The 16,451-nt window shown below is 35.7% G+C and overlaps 1 protein-coding gene across 1 annotated transcript; it reads right to left on the bottom strand.

The window, feature by feature from the left end:
- Positions 1–8,741: 8,741 nt before the first annotated feature.
- LOC109702859 (nucleosome assembly protein 1-like 1) lies at positions 8,742–10,803 on the bottom strand. Its single transcript, XM_020188102.2, has one exon. The coding sequence runs from the start codon at positions 10,711–10,713 to the stop codon at positions 9,541–9,543; it is 1,173 nt and encodes a 390-aa protein (XP_020043691.2). The 5' UTR covers positions 10,714–10,803; the 3' UTR covers positions 8,742–9,540.
- Positions 10,804–16,451: the final 5,648 nt, after the last annotated feature.

Here is a 16,451-nt window from a genome sequence, read left to right as displayed (position 1 = left end):
AAAATACCAAAATGTGGGCATGATTGACCCAACCTAATCATCTATCCTTTCTACTATTTAGGGTCTGAGACTGGTTGTTCTGTTCAATACTTTATTCCTAACCACCTTTTTGTGTTGCATCAAAGCCTCCTTCAGTTCTATCCCAGGTTCATACATTTTCTGATTCAATGCAGTTTAGTTTTCTAAGAACTTTTCTGCCTTCTTTTTGAAGCTTCTTTCAAAAGATTTTGAAAAACAGTCAGGTCTATTCAGAAGTAGTCATGCATAAAGATGAACTGTCTTTGTTTTATGGCTGAACAACTTCCCCTCTTGGAGCACCTCAAAGGGAACATATTTAACTGATACCATCATGGACTTATTTCTTATCTTTTCATTTTTCTGGTGAACTTCATGAATCTGAGTAGTTCCCAAATCTGGTGGTTTATGTCCCTCAAACTTCCTATGGATCTTAAACTGTGTGGAAATGACAGACAAGCTATTGCAGCCATAAAATTATTTGATCCTCACTGTCTCCTGCTATGGTTTTTCTTTATTTTCCCAAGTGATTCTTTAGATGAGCTGGAATTTAGGTCTGTTAGCAAACACTGTGCTTTAGAACTCCATGTTCACAGGGAAAAGAATGTCTTTTTGTAGAAGGTACTAAAAATGTATTTACATAGTTCCAGAAGCTTGAGCACTGGGAGAGTAGAGTGAGAGGTGTTCACTATGGCCTGGGTACTAAGGTGGACATAGTTTCAATGTGCCTCCCAAAGGCTCATGGATTGGAAGGTCAGTCCCCAGTGTGGTGGTGTTGAGCTGGTGGGATTTTTGAGAAGTGGAACCTAGTGAAAGGAAATTAGGTCATCGGGAACACCCTCATGAACTGATTAATGCTAGTCTCTCAGAGTAGGTTGGATCTCTCAGGAGTGAGTTAGTTCCTCTGAAAATGGGGCATAAAAAGAGCAAGGTTGGCACCTCCCTAGACTCGTCCTTCCTAGACTCGTCCTTCCTGTCTCTCCCTGTGCTATCTCTCTCTCACATCTACTTTAGCCGAGACAACATCTTCTATGCTGTGATGTAGCCAGAAAGTCCTCAGCATATTCAAGTGGTGTCATGAGCTTGAACCTCCAAACTGTGAGCTAAATAAATCTCTTTTTTTGTATAGTACCCAGTGTTAAGTATTTTGCTAAAATATTAGAAAATGAACTGACACTAGAATAATTTTACCAAAAATTGGACAAAAAAAGTCTGCAAAAATCTCTCCACTCTTGTCTTAATTCTAATTCTAAATATTTTTTGTGATAGTTATGTTATATGTGTTGCATTTTTTACTGTTGTGCTCAGTGGGGGTATATGTGGCATTTACAAAGGTTCTTACAATGTATCAAATATATCATATTTGAACTCACCCCCTCCACCATTCTCCTTTTTCTCCCCTTCCCCCCATTCCTAGAATAGTTCAATAGGTCTCATTTTTCCATTTACATACGTATGAATATAGTATTTGCACTATATTCACCCTCCCACAAATATGAGTTACTAGAATGCTCAGATATTTCCCCACTTTGCTTAGTCTTTGTGTCCTGATCTTCAGTTGTAAGATTTCCTTTTGTGTACTTTGTCTAACCTATTTGGTCACAATGAGCTGATACTTCCAACAAAGTGTACCTGTAAGGAATGTGTCTCATTTCCTCCTTCATCTCACTGCTCACTTGTTTAATGATTTCATCATCAGATTTCCTGCTTTCTGTTTGAGTTTCCCCAAAGGCATTTTTTCTTTTCTTTTTAATATGTTTTAAATATTTTTCTTTTAATATTTTTTCTTTTCTTTTTAATAGTTTTAATATTTTCTTTTCTATTTAATATTTTTTAATATTTTTATAAAAAATACAAATATTTTAAAATATTTTTTCTTTTCTTTTTAATATTTTTCCTCCCTTTTCTTCCTGATATTTTATTTTTCCTTTCATCTCTTCTCAATTTCTTTGCTTTCTGCACTTATTTGGTCATATATACAGGACTATAGGAACATAGTCTCAAGTAGCTTTGCATGAATTTATACAGACATCCATTGGTTCATAAAATCTTTTCAGCAAGAGGAAGAAAAATCACTGTTGTTAATTAAAAACTGTCATGATTAATAATATCATGCCTGAGTACATATAAGGTACTCAAGCAGGTTAAAGATTCATGAGGGTTCTTGAATCAACTGGCAATAGAGAAAAAATATTTTCCACTTAGATTGGTTACATTTTTTAAGAAAATACATTGTTTAGTTCTTGCTGGTGACATGAATGTATTTGTTGAATATCTTTGGCCAGGGTGTTCCCTTTTGTTGCATAAAGTTTAAGCAATATTAGTTTATTTTGCAAGTGATAGTTCAGACTCATTATATTGATGAATTGGTCTTAGCACCAATTCTCACCTGATCTGATTTGCTACTGCAAAATTGAAGGCAGGTCACAAAAAACATGTTCTTTGTACAATAATGACTGGAGGCCTGACTAGGTCAAATAAAGGAGAATGAACCTTTCATTCACATAGTTTTAAAAATATCCTAAGTTCAAGAGAACTTAGAGTATACAGAAAGCAAGAATAGTGAATTATGAACTATACTAACAAATGTATACCCTACTTGGTAGCACTATTTCGGATGGGGAACATGTGTACTGACAGTTTATGAGGAATCTAGCATGTCTGGTCATTTCTATCAAGGACTAGGGAGACATCTGTGAATCAGTCAGGAAAGGCTGAGATATGCCTCAACAACAAGTATCTTTAAAACCACAGCAGAATAAATCAGCATAGATCTATTTCTCATTCACTGTATGTGCTCATGGTGAACATCTGGAGGGCTCCTCTCATTGTAGTCTTTCATGCTGATGAGCCTCCATCTTAAGAGATGTCACTCACCAAAGGAAAAAGACTTTGTGTTGTATCCAACTAGCAATTAAGTACTCTGCCTTAAAATTGGCATCAATTATTTCTGGAGACAAATGAACACATTCCACATAAAAAGTAGCCAGAAGTATAATCCTACCACTGCTCAAAAGGGTGGATAAATGGACTATTAGTGACTAGCGTGAATAACTATCAGAACTAGATCTAGACCTACTGCTGCTCTCAGCAAGTTTATAGTTAGCAGTGTGTGAAGGAGTGAGGTAAGGGAAGTTGTAGGAAATATATTAAGATGTGTACAAACAACACAGAGAAATGTGGTTAAGGAAATAGAATGTATAATCAGAGTACATAGGTGAACACCTTGACCCGGGCAAAGATTACAAAATTCTTTCAAATAGATTTGAGTCTTGAAGTATTGTGTTAGTCTGCTGGTAAAGTACATTTAATTCAATCCTCCACACATTCATAAAATGTATGAATCAGTCATCTTTTATAAACAGTGATATTGGGAGACCCAGAGAGTCATGTATACATTGTGAACCAGTAGCAGAACCTAAGTCCAGTTCCCTGCAAACCCCCCACTTTTAAACTCTCAGCCAGATCTGAAGAAGGAGAATTCTTAGTAGGCTTTTTGAAAGGAATAGCAGTTATGTTTAACTTTAAAAGAACCAGGTTAAAAAAACCTTCAAAAAACACCTGTGATCTAAAGATAGGTTAATTTTATACAGCGCAAATTATAATACAATTCCAAAATGCTAATTGCTACATGAGACATTACATCTGTCTTGGGTATGGAAGTCCAGTGGTGCTAATTCAATACAATATTTTTCTAAAAGCAATAATTGAGGTTTGGATTAGAACAAAACAATTCTTGTATTCTGCTGTTCAGAAACCTAACGAATGAATACGATGGTTTATTTATGTAGTACTGAAACTGTATGCTACTCAGCACCTTACAACACAGGGAATAGGCTGACTACAAATACACAAACCCAGCTGTTTATTTCCTAGTTGGCTGAGGGTTACCAGTGTTTAGAAAAGGATCATGTCACTGAAGAATTTGACAAAAAACTGTTGATTCAAGTCTCCATATGTAGGAGTTTATGAACACAGAATCAATAAATGTACATCAATAAATGTATCCATCCCCCAAACAGCACTAAAATGATGCTGGGTTGTGCAAGCTGCTCATAAAATCAAGGCAACATAAAATTAAGGGAAAAGGTGCTATATATCCTCCAATGCCTAAGAGAACAGCCACATACTAGTGTCCAAAATATGCCTTCTGGTATATGAAATAAAAGACAATGGAAGGAATGACTAATTTGTAGTGATTGGGGGAGAAATCATAAAAAAGCAATTTCTCCTAATTTGAACATTTTAAGAAATGTATAGAGATCTTTTGTTTTCCAAGCTTCCTGGCAGTACTAAAAGGCAATTTCATTTGCCTCTACATTGTTATCAACATTTTAAGAGATCAATTTCATATTTTCATTTCCTTTTGCAAATCTTCAGAGCCAGGCAACCCAGAAATGGGGCATCAGCTCAGTGCTTTGAGGCCTGTGGAAAATGCCTGTGTTACCATTTCAGATATTATAACTGACAGCCCCAGGTGACGACCCCAAACTCCCCCGTGTCTCTGAGGAGGCAACCACCTATTGATTTCCTAATTTTTCATCACCAGAAGGCATGGATTTCCTTTTTTACTAATTATATACTTAATTTGAAACCAGAAAAGGGCACCGGGTAATGCATATTGTGTGTAGCTTAACCTTCTCCAGTTAACCTTCTCAAGTTGAATATGAGGATAGGAAATTAGACAGTACACAGAGGGAGGCAATTTACATCCCCAAAACCATCCCAGAAAAGACTCTGACGTGATTTAGAAGGAGCACAGAGGCTCTTCTTCCTCTTTTTAGATTTTCAATTTGACCCTGATGGAAAGTTGATGGTTCCAAGACTTTGCTCTGAGCTCTACCCTAAAAGTCTCAGCATGGAACTCAGTTGTTCTCTCATGGACTCACAGAACTGGTAGCATTAAGAATAAACCACTTCTTGCATCTAGGAATTCATTTTACAGTTGAAAATCATATCTTGAACCAAAGGAACACTTTCATAATGTAAAGAGGAACACTCTCATTTGAAGAGGACAGAAATAGTAAGATTACTCCTAAAAGTGAGTACTTACTGTTACACAGGATCCTAAATCATTTCCAGGTAAAATGTCAGACATTGAAATCAAGGAGGAGGCTACTTCCATGTGTGTTCTCACACACTTTCCCTTTAAGTCCTGTGAGACAGAAGTAGAGGAGTGCTGTCCTATTGGTTAACCTAAATATTTCCTATTTAAATAGAAAGGAAACAAAGGAAGAGATACTATTTTCTAACTCTTGGAATTTCAGGAACATTGTTTGAATATATGTAACACTGTGAACACAAGAGCCATTTACATGATTATCATTTGCTATCTTCTTTTGCCATAATTTCAGGTTTTTCACTCAAGTTACTATTTTTTACATATTTAAAATGTTTTAATATATTTATGCTCCAAGAACTGCCCTTCCTATTTTCCTTTCAATTTGGCTTTTGTGGTTATGGATAAGAATTAGCCTGTTATTTACACATCACATCAGGCATTTGAATTTTGAAATTTTGAATAAAGTTAGAGAAGACAGCTCAACCAAATACTCTTCCCATTTGTTTCCCTTTTTTCATTGCTACAACTTCTTTTTATAGATATACAGATTTATCTGCCTACTCATTAACGCCTCATTAAACTGGCCACCTACCAGGGTGTGGGTCATCTGGGGACACATTAACCATTTTGCCTCTCCTCTTTCCTGGGATCTGCTGTCACTGATCATGGATGGGACATCTGAAAGTTCAGCACCAGTGTGTGCTCTTTGCCCATATGCAGGGTTATTCTGCCTAGATAAGGGATACAATCTTTGTTCTATAATTTTTCCATTTTGCCTGAAGCCTTTTGTCTTTTTTTAAAATCTTCTTTTCAATTCTCAGTTCTGATTTAATACATATTCAAAGATTGATGTTTCCCAGTGAAATTGCTTTCTATGGCTACCATAACAAATCACCCCAAACTTAGTGGTTTTAAACAACTCAGATTTATTCTTTTAGAATCCCATGGGTCAGATGTATAACATAGATCTCACTGGGCTTAAATTAAAACATTGGCAGAGCTAAGTTCTTTTCTGTAAACTCTGGGTAGGATTGCTTCCTTCCCTCTTCCAGATTCTAAATGGGGCCATATTCCTTGACTTGTGCCAGCAATAGCAGTGGAATCCTTGTATCAGGCCACATCACACTGATCTCTCTTCTGCCTCTTTTTTCTTTTAAGGATCTTATGATTACACGAGACACACAAATAATCCAGGATTAATATTTTGCCTTTCTGCCTTAAGATCAACTTATTAATAACCTTAACCCTAGCTGCAACCTTAACATCCCTTTGTTATACAGGGTAAAATAGTCACAGGTTTCTGAGACTAGAATGTGGTCAGTTTTAGGGACCGCTGTATCCACCACATCTGGTTAAGATTTTTTTTCAGATTTAAAAATGTATTGAATTAAAACACACACTCTAAGAGGTGCAAAACTGATAAGTATATGAAGGATAGATTCTCATAAAGCGAATATGCTCATCATGTGAGTCATTTTCATCCATGACTTAGGTCATCCAGAAACCTTCCTTGAGCTCCATTCACTGGCCTCTCCAAAGGGTAACTTCTCTTGAATTGCAACATCATGGATTAGCATCAATTATTTTAAAACAGTTGTATCATGTAACTTACCACTTTAAAGTGTATAATTCCACAGTTTTTAATATATCCAAGAATTGTGGAGTCACCAATGCAATCACTTTAAGAACATATTTATTCTCTCCCAAACAAACCTTACACACCTTAATTCCTCAATCTCCTCTTCCATCCCCACCCACAGCCCTAGCATTCTCTGTCACTATATATTTGCCTATTCTTCAAATTTCATATAAAATGAACCATACAATGTGTGTTGTTTCTGACTAGCTTCCTTCACTTTGCATACTGTTTTTCAAGGTTCATTCATGTTACAGCGTGTATCAATGCTCCGTTTCTTTTTATTACTCAATAATTTTCCATTGAATGGATATATCACATTTTATTTATGCATTCTTCCATAAATGAATGTTTGCATTTACACTTTTTTATTTTATGAATAATGCTGCTATAAATATTTGTATACAGGCTTTTGTTTGGATGTGTACTGTTTCTCTTGGGTATATTCCTAAATGTGGGATTGCTGGGTTACATGGTAATTCTGTGCTTAAATGTTTGAGAGATTGGAAAAATGTTTTTCTAAAGTGGTGGAACAATTTTATATTCTACCATCAGTATATAAGAATTCTGATTTCCCCACATTCTTGCCCACAATTATTACTGTCTTTGTGCAGTGGTATCACTGTGGTTTTGATTTGCATTTCCCTGATGACTTATGATGTTCAGCACATGCTTATTGGCCATTGGTGTATCTTCTTTAGAATACTACCTATTCATACTTTTTACCTATTTTTATTTGGGTTATAATTTTATTATTAAATTATAATTTGTTATGTGCTCTAGATAAAAGTGTCATAATCAGATATATGACTTACAAAATATTTATTCCATTCCTTGGGCCATCTTTTCACTCTTTTGATGGTTTCTTTTAAACACAGGTTTTCAATTTTGTTGATGTCCAAATTAATGTGTGTGTGGGGGGGGAGTTAATTTTAATATCACATTTCAATAACATTGCCTAATCCAAGTTTATAAACATTTATGCCTATATTTTTATCTTTGATCTATTTCAATGTAATTTTTGCATGTGGTGTGAGGTAGGGCTCAAATTTACTCTTGTGTGTGTGTACAATTATGCTAGCATGATTGATTGAAAAGTATTCCCCTTTTAGCTAGTTTTTTTTAATTCAATGTAATTTTATTAACAGCAGGAATTCCAGACCCTCTAATTACAATCCAATAAGTCTACCCTGTCCAAAAAAGTTTGCCCCCCAAAATTAACAGTAATTAGCCTGAGGTATTTTAAATGTGGCTCTACAAGTCTCAAACTTAATGGCATCCTCCCCATGGCCTTATTTCCACTTTAATCCCATGATCCCTATAATATTTTCTATAATATAGTCATCTAGAGTATCTGGGGGGGGGAACAAAAGACCAATCTTGGACCTTTTGACATAGTTCATTCTCCATCCCACCCACTTTCACTAAAACAGAAGCCACACAAAGATCTAAAAAGTTTTGTCTGGCCTGATCCAGAACAGGTGTTTGAACTTCATTTTCCAGTTTAATTATCAAAGCCTGGCATGAATAAAATGCTAAATATTACACTGGTGGTAAAGAGAGGCCCAAATTTTTGAGCTTTTAATGAGACTGAGAAACAGCTCATAAGATTCAACTTAATATGCCTTAACATATCTGTGAGGTAGTTAAGTGAACAGTACTACCCATCTTAATACACAGTAAACAGAAGCATGGGTAAATGATATACTCATACTTAAGCAGTAAGAATTACAACAAATCAGAGGCTAAGGGCTCTGTTTACTTCTAACCCAAAGTAAATAAAATTTAATTTTTTATAAAAACCCAACCATAACATTTAAGAGTTTGTCTCCTTTCTTTTCTTAGCACTTTCTTATTATCACTTCCAAAAAAACCTCTTTCAAAGTTGGCACCCTTTTAATAATACAGTAAACTAGGCATATCCTTAATTTGAGTTATGCCTCTGCTCCTAACCTGAATTAGTACAAAATTAAGACATAATCCTGTGAGAACTAAAATTATGTATGACATTTTTATTTTAAGCTGCAAAAAAAAAAAAAGAAAAGCAAACAAACAACAAAAAACTTGAAATAGGCTCATCAAATGATGCAATTTCATCCTTTCCAGGAAAGCAGAAGGTAGACCCTCCCACAAAGAAAAAATGCTTAGTTAATGGAGGTTAAATTTAAAAGTATACTTTTAATACTACTAGATTAACTTCTGAAGAGTCTAGGTTTTATTCAGCTTCCTGTGGTAACCAATAACCATGAGTTAAGACTTCTTTATAATCAACTGTACCAGCTAAAATACAAAAATCCATTAATTATCTAACAGTTATTGGGTTCAGTCTTACTGGAAATTCTTAACACAGTTTTGTTTTTTTTTTTTCTCTCTCCTTTAAATGACATCTTAGTATTAAGTCACTGCATTTCTGTAACAATATAATGAAAAGCAAAACTAATGCAAGTGGACTTAAACCCATCCTACTAGCCAGGTGAAAACTACTTTGGTTCTTTAGGAAAAAAAATAACCAAACAAAAAAACATGTTCAACAGTTGTTAATTTTCATAGTTGTATTCAAATAGCTACATGATGAAAATATTCCAAAAGAACCAAACTGCAGCAATAAATGAACATGCATGAGAGAATTTGCATTCAACAGATATGACAGAAAAGCTATAGTTAAAATGCTACGTTAGAACAAATTGGTCATTAAAATATCAATTCCTTTCCTTTAAAAAAAATTACTGAGTCTACCAAGAAAATACAAAAACATAAGGCTATAAGTAAATCATAGTTGTGTTTAGGCTATTACAGTGCAGTTATCCTCAAGGCCACACATCCTGCTTCACTGCTGCTTGTACTCTGCTGGGTTTTGATCCTTCTTCAGGTCATAGTCTGGATGATTTCCCTCATCTCCTTCTTCTTCCCCTTCCTCATCTGCTTCTTCACCTTCTTCATCATAATCATCATCATCATCTTCAATAGCTTCTCCAGTAAAGTATAACACTGATCTTGGGATTATACGCTCACGCAAAAAGTGAGCAATTTCAAAGTCTGCAGCAAGGATAGCTTCGGAATCATCATCCAGATCTCCACTCTCAGGAACTTCAGGAGGGGCAAAAAATTTAAAGAAAGAGTCATTGGAAACCGTTTTAGTAACAGTACGAACTGTTCCACGTCCCTTGTGTTTCTGCTTCTTCTTAATGGTTTTCAAAGTGCCATTCTTTCCGTTTTTCCAATCGATTTGGCACCCTGTACAGCCCATAATTTCTGGTCCATCAAAAGAAAAGGGATCAGAATCGTCTGGTTCTGACCTCATCCTATATGTCTTTGTCAACACTTCATTTGTGAAATATTCATTGGGTTCAAAGTGAAATTCTAGGATAAAACTCATAGGCTGGCCAGCATCTGAGAACTTTACTTTAATATCTTTCATGTGCTTCAAAATAGGTTCATCGTGTTCCCGAACCATGTCACTGAGCAAGTCAACATTCTTAAAAACAGTCAACCAAAATTCGGGAATTCCTTTAGGGTCTTCTTTTTCTTCATCCTTTTTCTCGTCTTCAATCTTGGCCTTTTCTTTCAGCTCCTCCGAAACTTCATCTTCATCACCTGGCTTCCATTCACATTCTCCTTCCGTAGGTTCGTAAATCGCATTCATGATCTCAAATCGCTTATCAAACAGAGGCTGGTAGAGAACAGCGACCTTCCTTTCAAGATCATGAACGTCCTCATAGAATCTGGCTTCTATCTGTGTGCATTTAACTTGAAGGTTTTTGAGAGCATTCACTCGTCTTTTAACTACCCGAGGCAAGCTTTCAATGTATCCTGTTGGTGTTTCTACCAGACCATCAAGTCTTTCTTGAAGGGCTGCAAGAATCTGAGGATTTTGCATCATCTGAACAGTCAGCTGACGCGCTTTGATTTTTGTTTCTTCACCAGTTTCTTCTTCTACTTCTTCAACATCATCCAAATCTTGATCAAGTTCAGACTGTTCTTTGTTGTCAATGTCTGCCATGTTGCAAGAACTCCAAATATCGGCGGCTAGTACGGGGAGCCAAGCGGCCGGAGCTGCTCAGGCAGTGACTCAGGGAGGCCGCGGCGCCGCGAGCAGATGGCACTAAAAAACTTAGCTAGTTTTAATGGATATATTTGGGACATGTTCTTTGCTGGCTTCATTTACTATGGATATTATTGTGACATTCATCTACATCTTTATTCTCATGGCCCTTTAGCATTCTGCTGTATGAATACATAGTTACGCAATCTACCTTTGTTGAACTATTGGGTAATACCTATCTTGGTGCTATTATGGGTCATGCTGACACATTACTGGGTTCATGGATTGTTAGGTGTTCCAAATCTATTTTAAACTCCAGCTTTATAATAAGAATAGTTGGGTATAATACATTATAAAAGAAAATCTTGATGATTCAATGGGAAATTTTTCTATTTAGTCATTAATCTGAGTCCTTTCTCATCCTGAAAAGTTATTTCACAATGACCACACTACAGAACTTCCTTGGGGGTAATATCAGGTTTGGTAAAGCAGCAAGAATAACAATGAAGAGGTGGTCGTGGAAACTTTTGTTGTTAGGATTGGTTTTCAAAAAATAGTGTGACTTTCCATTTGTTCAAGGTTTTGGCAAGTGTTCAGGCACTGGGTAGAAGTCATTGTAAGTCACAGACATGTTAACACATAAATGGGAAATCATTATGTGATTTGGTGAGTTCTCTGATGTTCAGATTGCATTTAACATACAAAGGATGGCAATCTTACCCAGAATTCTAAGAATCAATGAAGGTTCCCAGAAGAATTGGTTTGTTATCTAAATGATGCAAATGGTGGTCAGGTATACAATATATACCTATGGAAAAGTAATGCTGTGAACAGAAAATGATACCTACTGTCTACACTAGGTAGACAAATTCTATATGAAGAGATTGAGGTGCCTAGAACTGGATTAGATAGAAGTTTAGCATTTTCTCAGTTTTCTGGATTCCTTTGCAACTTCTGTTACTGGAAGTTTTTCTTCAAAGCTCTTTAGAATCATTGAAAGGCATAGGCTCTTGATTTCTTTTAAAGTTTTGTTTTAAGTTCTCCAATTTCTATTCACACAGAGAACAAAGGGAATGAATAACAAGGAGGTTTAAGAATAGAGATGAAGAAATGAAGACAACATGACAAAAATGATGTTGCAACACTTGACAATTGTATTTCAATAAATTTGGTTTCCTTTACACAAACAGGCACTTTATATGTATTTTTCTTTATGAATTTGAAAATCTTATTCCAATAATCCATTATCAGACTGCTAGAGAAGTCTATAGCACCAAAAGGCTAAAAAACTTTAGTTTATAATATGAATCTCAATTTCACTTAAGCTAATAGAGTCTGGAAGATTATTTTTGTTTAAAGTAAGATACCTTTGAAAACTGATTTTCAGTATAGGTTGATGTAAAAGATTAAGTCCTTCTTACCACTGTTTGGTAAAGATTGTACAGAAGATTGGATTTTGGTAAGTAGAAGCACCTGACATAGAGAAGCCAACCTATTATGGTTGAGGCTTGCCCTGGGTAACTAAGTTCTCAAACACTGTGATATCACTGGTCCTATATCTTTTGGGATACACTCTGAGTGTTCCTCTGAGTCATTGTTTAATTTTCTTTTCTTCAAGTAAAACTAAACTATGAACAGAATATAGCTTTTTTCCTTAAAATGTTGCATAGTAACTATTATCTTGATTTCTCTGGAAACTATAGCTCATAAACCTACTAACCTCTAATCAGTGAAAATCCAGTTTCAGCAAGAAATAACCTGGACAAGAGAAGGAGGAAGTGGGCAGATGTATAATCCACTGGCTGTATTTTTCCAAGAGGATCATTTCCTTCTTCTTTAAGTGGATGTCAAATTGGAGTGGCACAGGCTTTCAGCAGGATTATCAGGGAGTCTCTGACACAGGAAGTTCATCTTTGTGTATCACATTAGGAAATCAAATTAGCTTTTCCTGTTACTTTTCATCAAAATACACGGATTCTGATTATTTGAACATAATTAGATTTCCTTACTTAGCATAAGCTTTGCTGTAGATTACTGGATATAGCTGAAAAAAAAAAAAAGAAAACAAAAACAAAAACCCTGAAGCTCAATCAATGGAACACTAAAAGATTTAAACAGCAACGATGCTGTATTTTGGTGACCAACCTATCTTAGAGCAGGATAATTTTATAGACTGACTGTGATAAAAGAAATAGTTATGCTAATGTCATCCTGGTAAATAAGAGTTCAACTGATGAAAGGAGTAGTCTTGCATTCAAATTTTGAGATTTTTGAGAATAATACTTATTTGTCTAGACAGAAGATTGCCAATCTATAGTCTATGGACCAAATCTGGGCCACCATCTGTTTTATAGAAAAAGTTTTATAAGGACACATCCCCTCCTATTTGTTTACCTAGTAGCTGTGGGAGCTTTTACCCTACAACAGAAGAGTCAAATAGTTACACAGACCATATGGCCCAGAAAGCCTAGAATATTTACTCTTTACCCCTTTGCTGAGGCCTTGTCTAGACTATGGAATGTCTTTTCTACGTTTGTTTATGAGAAAAGAATGTTTAATGTTTTAAGAAAATCATTAGTGATCAATTTGTCTGATTTACTCAAAGATTGTTAGGCCATCTGTTGTTTTCAGTTATCCTTCTATAAATCATGGGACCTTCTATAAACTAAGATTACATGGATAGTAGTCCTAGGCATGCTTCTGTCTACACTTGAGGAAGCATGGAACTAACCAAAACCATAGCTAAAACATGGTATGACCTGTATGCAGAGTCAGGCTGTCACCTACCAGTAGGTATTCTGGGAAAGCTAATGGTCTTTTTGTCTTTTCAAATTAATATTCTTTAATTATATTTTCAAATCATATTTGGCAGAGAATTTGGGTGCTGTGTGGTAGAGAGGTGAACAGAAGGACTCTGTTACGATCTTAACAGAGATGCTTAACAATTTTACTGAGAATAAGATTGAATAACTGTTGGTAAACACCAGTATCATTATGCATATTTTGCCTTTCTGCCATTTTACACATAAAATTGTCATGAAAAAATAAAATCTGCAAAGCATGAAGATGATGTGAACTTTAACCTGTTTTACAGTAGTGGTTCTTGGGATTAAAAAAAGAAAGAAGTGGCCTGTACAAGCAAAAATCAATATTTAGGAATCTAAACAGACCATTACTGAGGTCAGAAGCTAGGTCTAACTGAGAAACAAAATCTAGGCTGGTAGGAAGAAGGATATGTGTATAATTTTAAAGCTAGGAAGGGGGACAGATTTGAAGAAATTTTTTTTCATTACCTGGTCTGTTCTTCTACATGTTAAGTTCTCTTTATGATTTGCTCTTTCTTCTTGGCACACAAATAATAGATGGTACAAATGTTTAGCTTGACTTTATGCAATGACTTCAGTCATTTACCAATGACTTCAGTGAGATGTAATCTAGATGTAATTTAGTGTTAATAGAGCTGTGACTCAAGGAGAAAGCAATGACTTAGTCTACCATCTGAAGATATAGAAGGAATATTGCTGTACTGTTTAAACTTAGTCAAAAGAATATCATAACTCAGTGGATAATATTGCTGGATCCTGTGTGGATACAGAATACAGTTGGGAATAAAGAACTAGGGAAGAAAATGCTCCCTTCCCTTATAGTGTCAATAGTAGAAGAGAAGGCTGAGGAAACCAACACTTACAAGTTGAGTGAAAGCTTTATGCTAAGAGTAGCTCGGATAGGGGTCCCTAAGAGAGTCTTGAGGGCTTGATGTGAAGCGTGATCTGGGAAGTCTTGCCTAGAAAGTGTGAAATGAATCTTGAACACTGTTGTGGTTTGGATATGAAGGTTCCCTCTCAGCTGGTGAAACAATTGAGAGGTGATTTGATCATGAGGACTCTGATTTCATCAATGAATTAGACCATGATGGAGTCATAATTTGATGGCATTAATGTGAAGTGCTGGTATTGGGAGGTGGGATTTAGTTGGAGGAAGTAGGTCACTGGGATCATGCTTTGGAAGGATGTTTCTTGTCCCTTTCTGTTTTACTCTCTGCTTCCTGGCTGCCGCAAAGTAAGGAGTTTCATAGGTCCAGAAAGATGGAGTCAGAAATCTTAGACTCAAATCTCTGAAACAGTGAGCCAAAACAAATCTTTCTTCCCTTAAATTGTTTCTCTCAGGTGTTTGTCACAGGGACAAAAATCTATCTAACATAAATGATAAATAGGAGTAAAGGGGACTCAGGGAGAGGGGAAGCAGCTCATGTGTGTGTGCTCTTCAGACATGCAAGGAAGTTATTGTTCTGGGGCAATTCTTAACCAAAGACCAATAGAAGGTGGAGAGTGACAGGTAGATGCTCTTTTCACTTTTGTTCTTTGGGTAGAAAAATCTGGGGCCTAGCAAGACCCTGGATTTGATCTCCAGCACTGTAAGCAGAGAGTGAGACAGACAGAGATTGAGATATATGTATATATATACAGAGAGAGAGAGAGAGAGAAAGTTAGGAGACTTTCTGTAGATCACAAGGGGTACCAGTGAATGCTTGGTACCTCAGGCTTCCTGCTCACTCACTCCTATTCTCTTCTAAGCATAATAGTCATGTCTGAAGGCACTGAGGTAGTACTCTGCACTCATGAAACAGCCAGAAAATTTCTGTGGCTGGAAAACAGGCACTTGTGGATAGGACAAGAGATTGTCTGTAGTGTTAGGCTAGATCAGAGGCCTCAGGAGCCATCCCAACAGGTTGGAGCTTTGTTCTAAAGGTAGTGAGGGAACCATGAAGTTTGCAGTTGTGGAGGGACATGATCACATTCTTATGTAAGCACTTTTGCTCCAGCTTAACTGCTACCTAAATATACCCTAAACAACCTCGTTTGACACTTGCAAGATTTGCTAGCAAAAGGCTCCAGGTGTCTTTGGTTAACTCTTACAACGCACCAGGAACACACCCAGACTCATCATTCCATACAAAATATATTTTTAAAATGGAATTTAAAACATATAAATAATTTTATAGTAGTAAGGAAAATATATGCTTATAATAGCAAATTTAAGAAATAAAGTAAAGCAATGAAATTAAAACTAGACCTAGTCCTGTTGACAGCAGGTATGCAGATACAGTGTTAATATATTTTCAATACATTATAGTTTTAATATATTTTTCTCCAGTTGTTAATTTATGTGTATGTATTTTGTGTCACATGCTATATTGCATATTCAAATATGTATCTTTTTTCACTTAACATTATGCATGAACACTTTCCAAAGGCATTAAGTATTTTTGAAGCCATGAATTATGATGAACACTAATAGTCCGTTATATGGATGTGCCATAATTTAATGAATCTTCAATTGTGGACCATTCAGTTCATTTCCAATTGCATGCTGTTATAAATAATGGACATTATTTCCTTGTGCCTTAAATTTGTCTGAATTTATGACTGCTTCCTTAGGAAAAGTTTGCTAGAAAGCTCAAAGAAGTGATTTTGAATTCTTTCCTGGGTAAGACAAGACCCAAGAAAATAAATTAATTAAATACCTCTAGAATCTAAGAATTTTTAAATAGGAAATTTAAAATGTTCTGGATATGTATTTCTAAGCTAACAGAAAAGCTTACTGATTTATACTTTCATAATATTTATTGTGTAGGACTACTTTGTCATGCTTTTAATACTGTGGGGAATAATGAGCTTTAAAACTCTTGGTTATTT

Source organism: Castor canadensis, chromosome 13 (genome assembly GCF_047511655.1).
Source record: "Castor canadensis chromosome 13, mCasCan1.hap1v2, whole genome shotgun sequence".
Lineage (NCBI taxonomy): Eukaryota > Metazoa > Chordata > Mammalia > Rodentia > Castoridae > Castor > Castor canadensis.
Note: the sequence above shows the minus strand (reverse complement) of the source record. Positions and strands in the feature narration are given on the sequence as shown.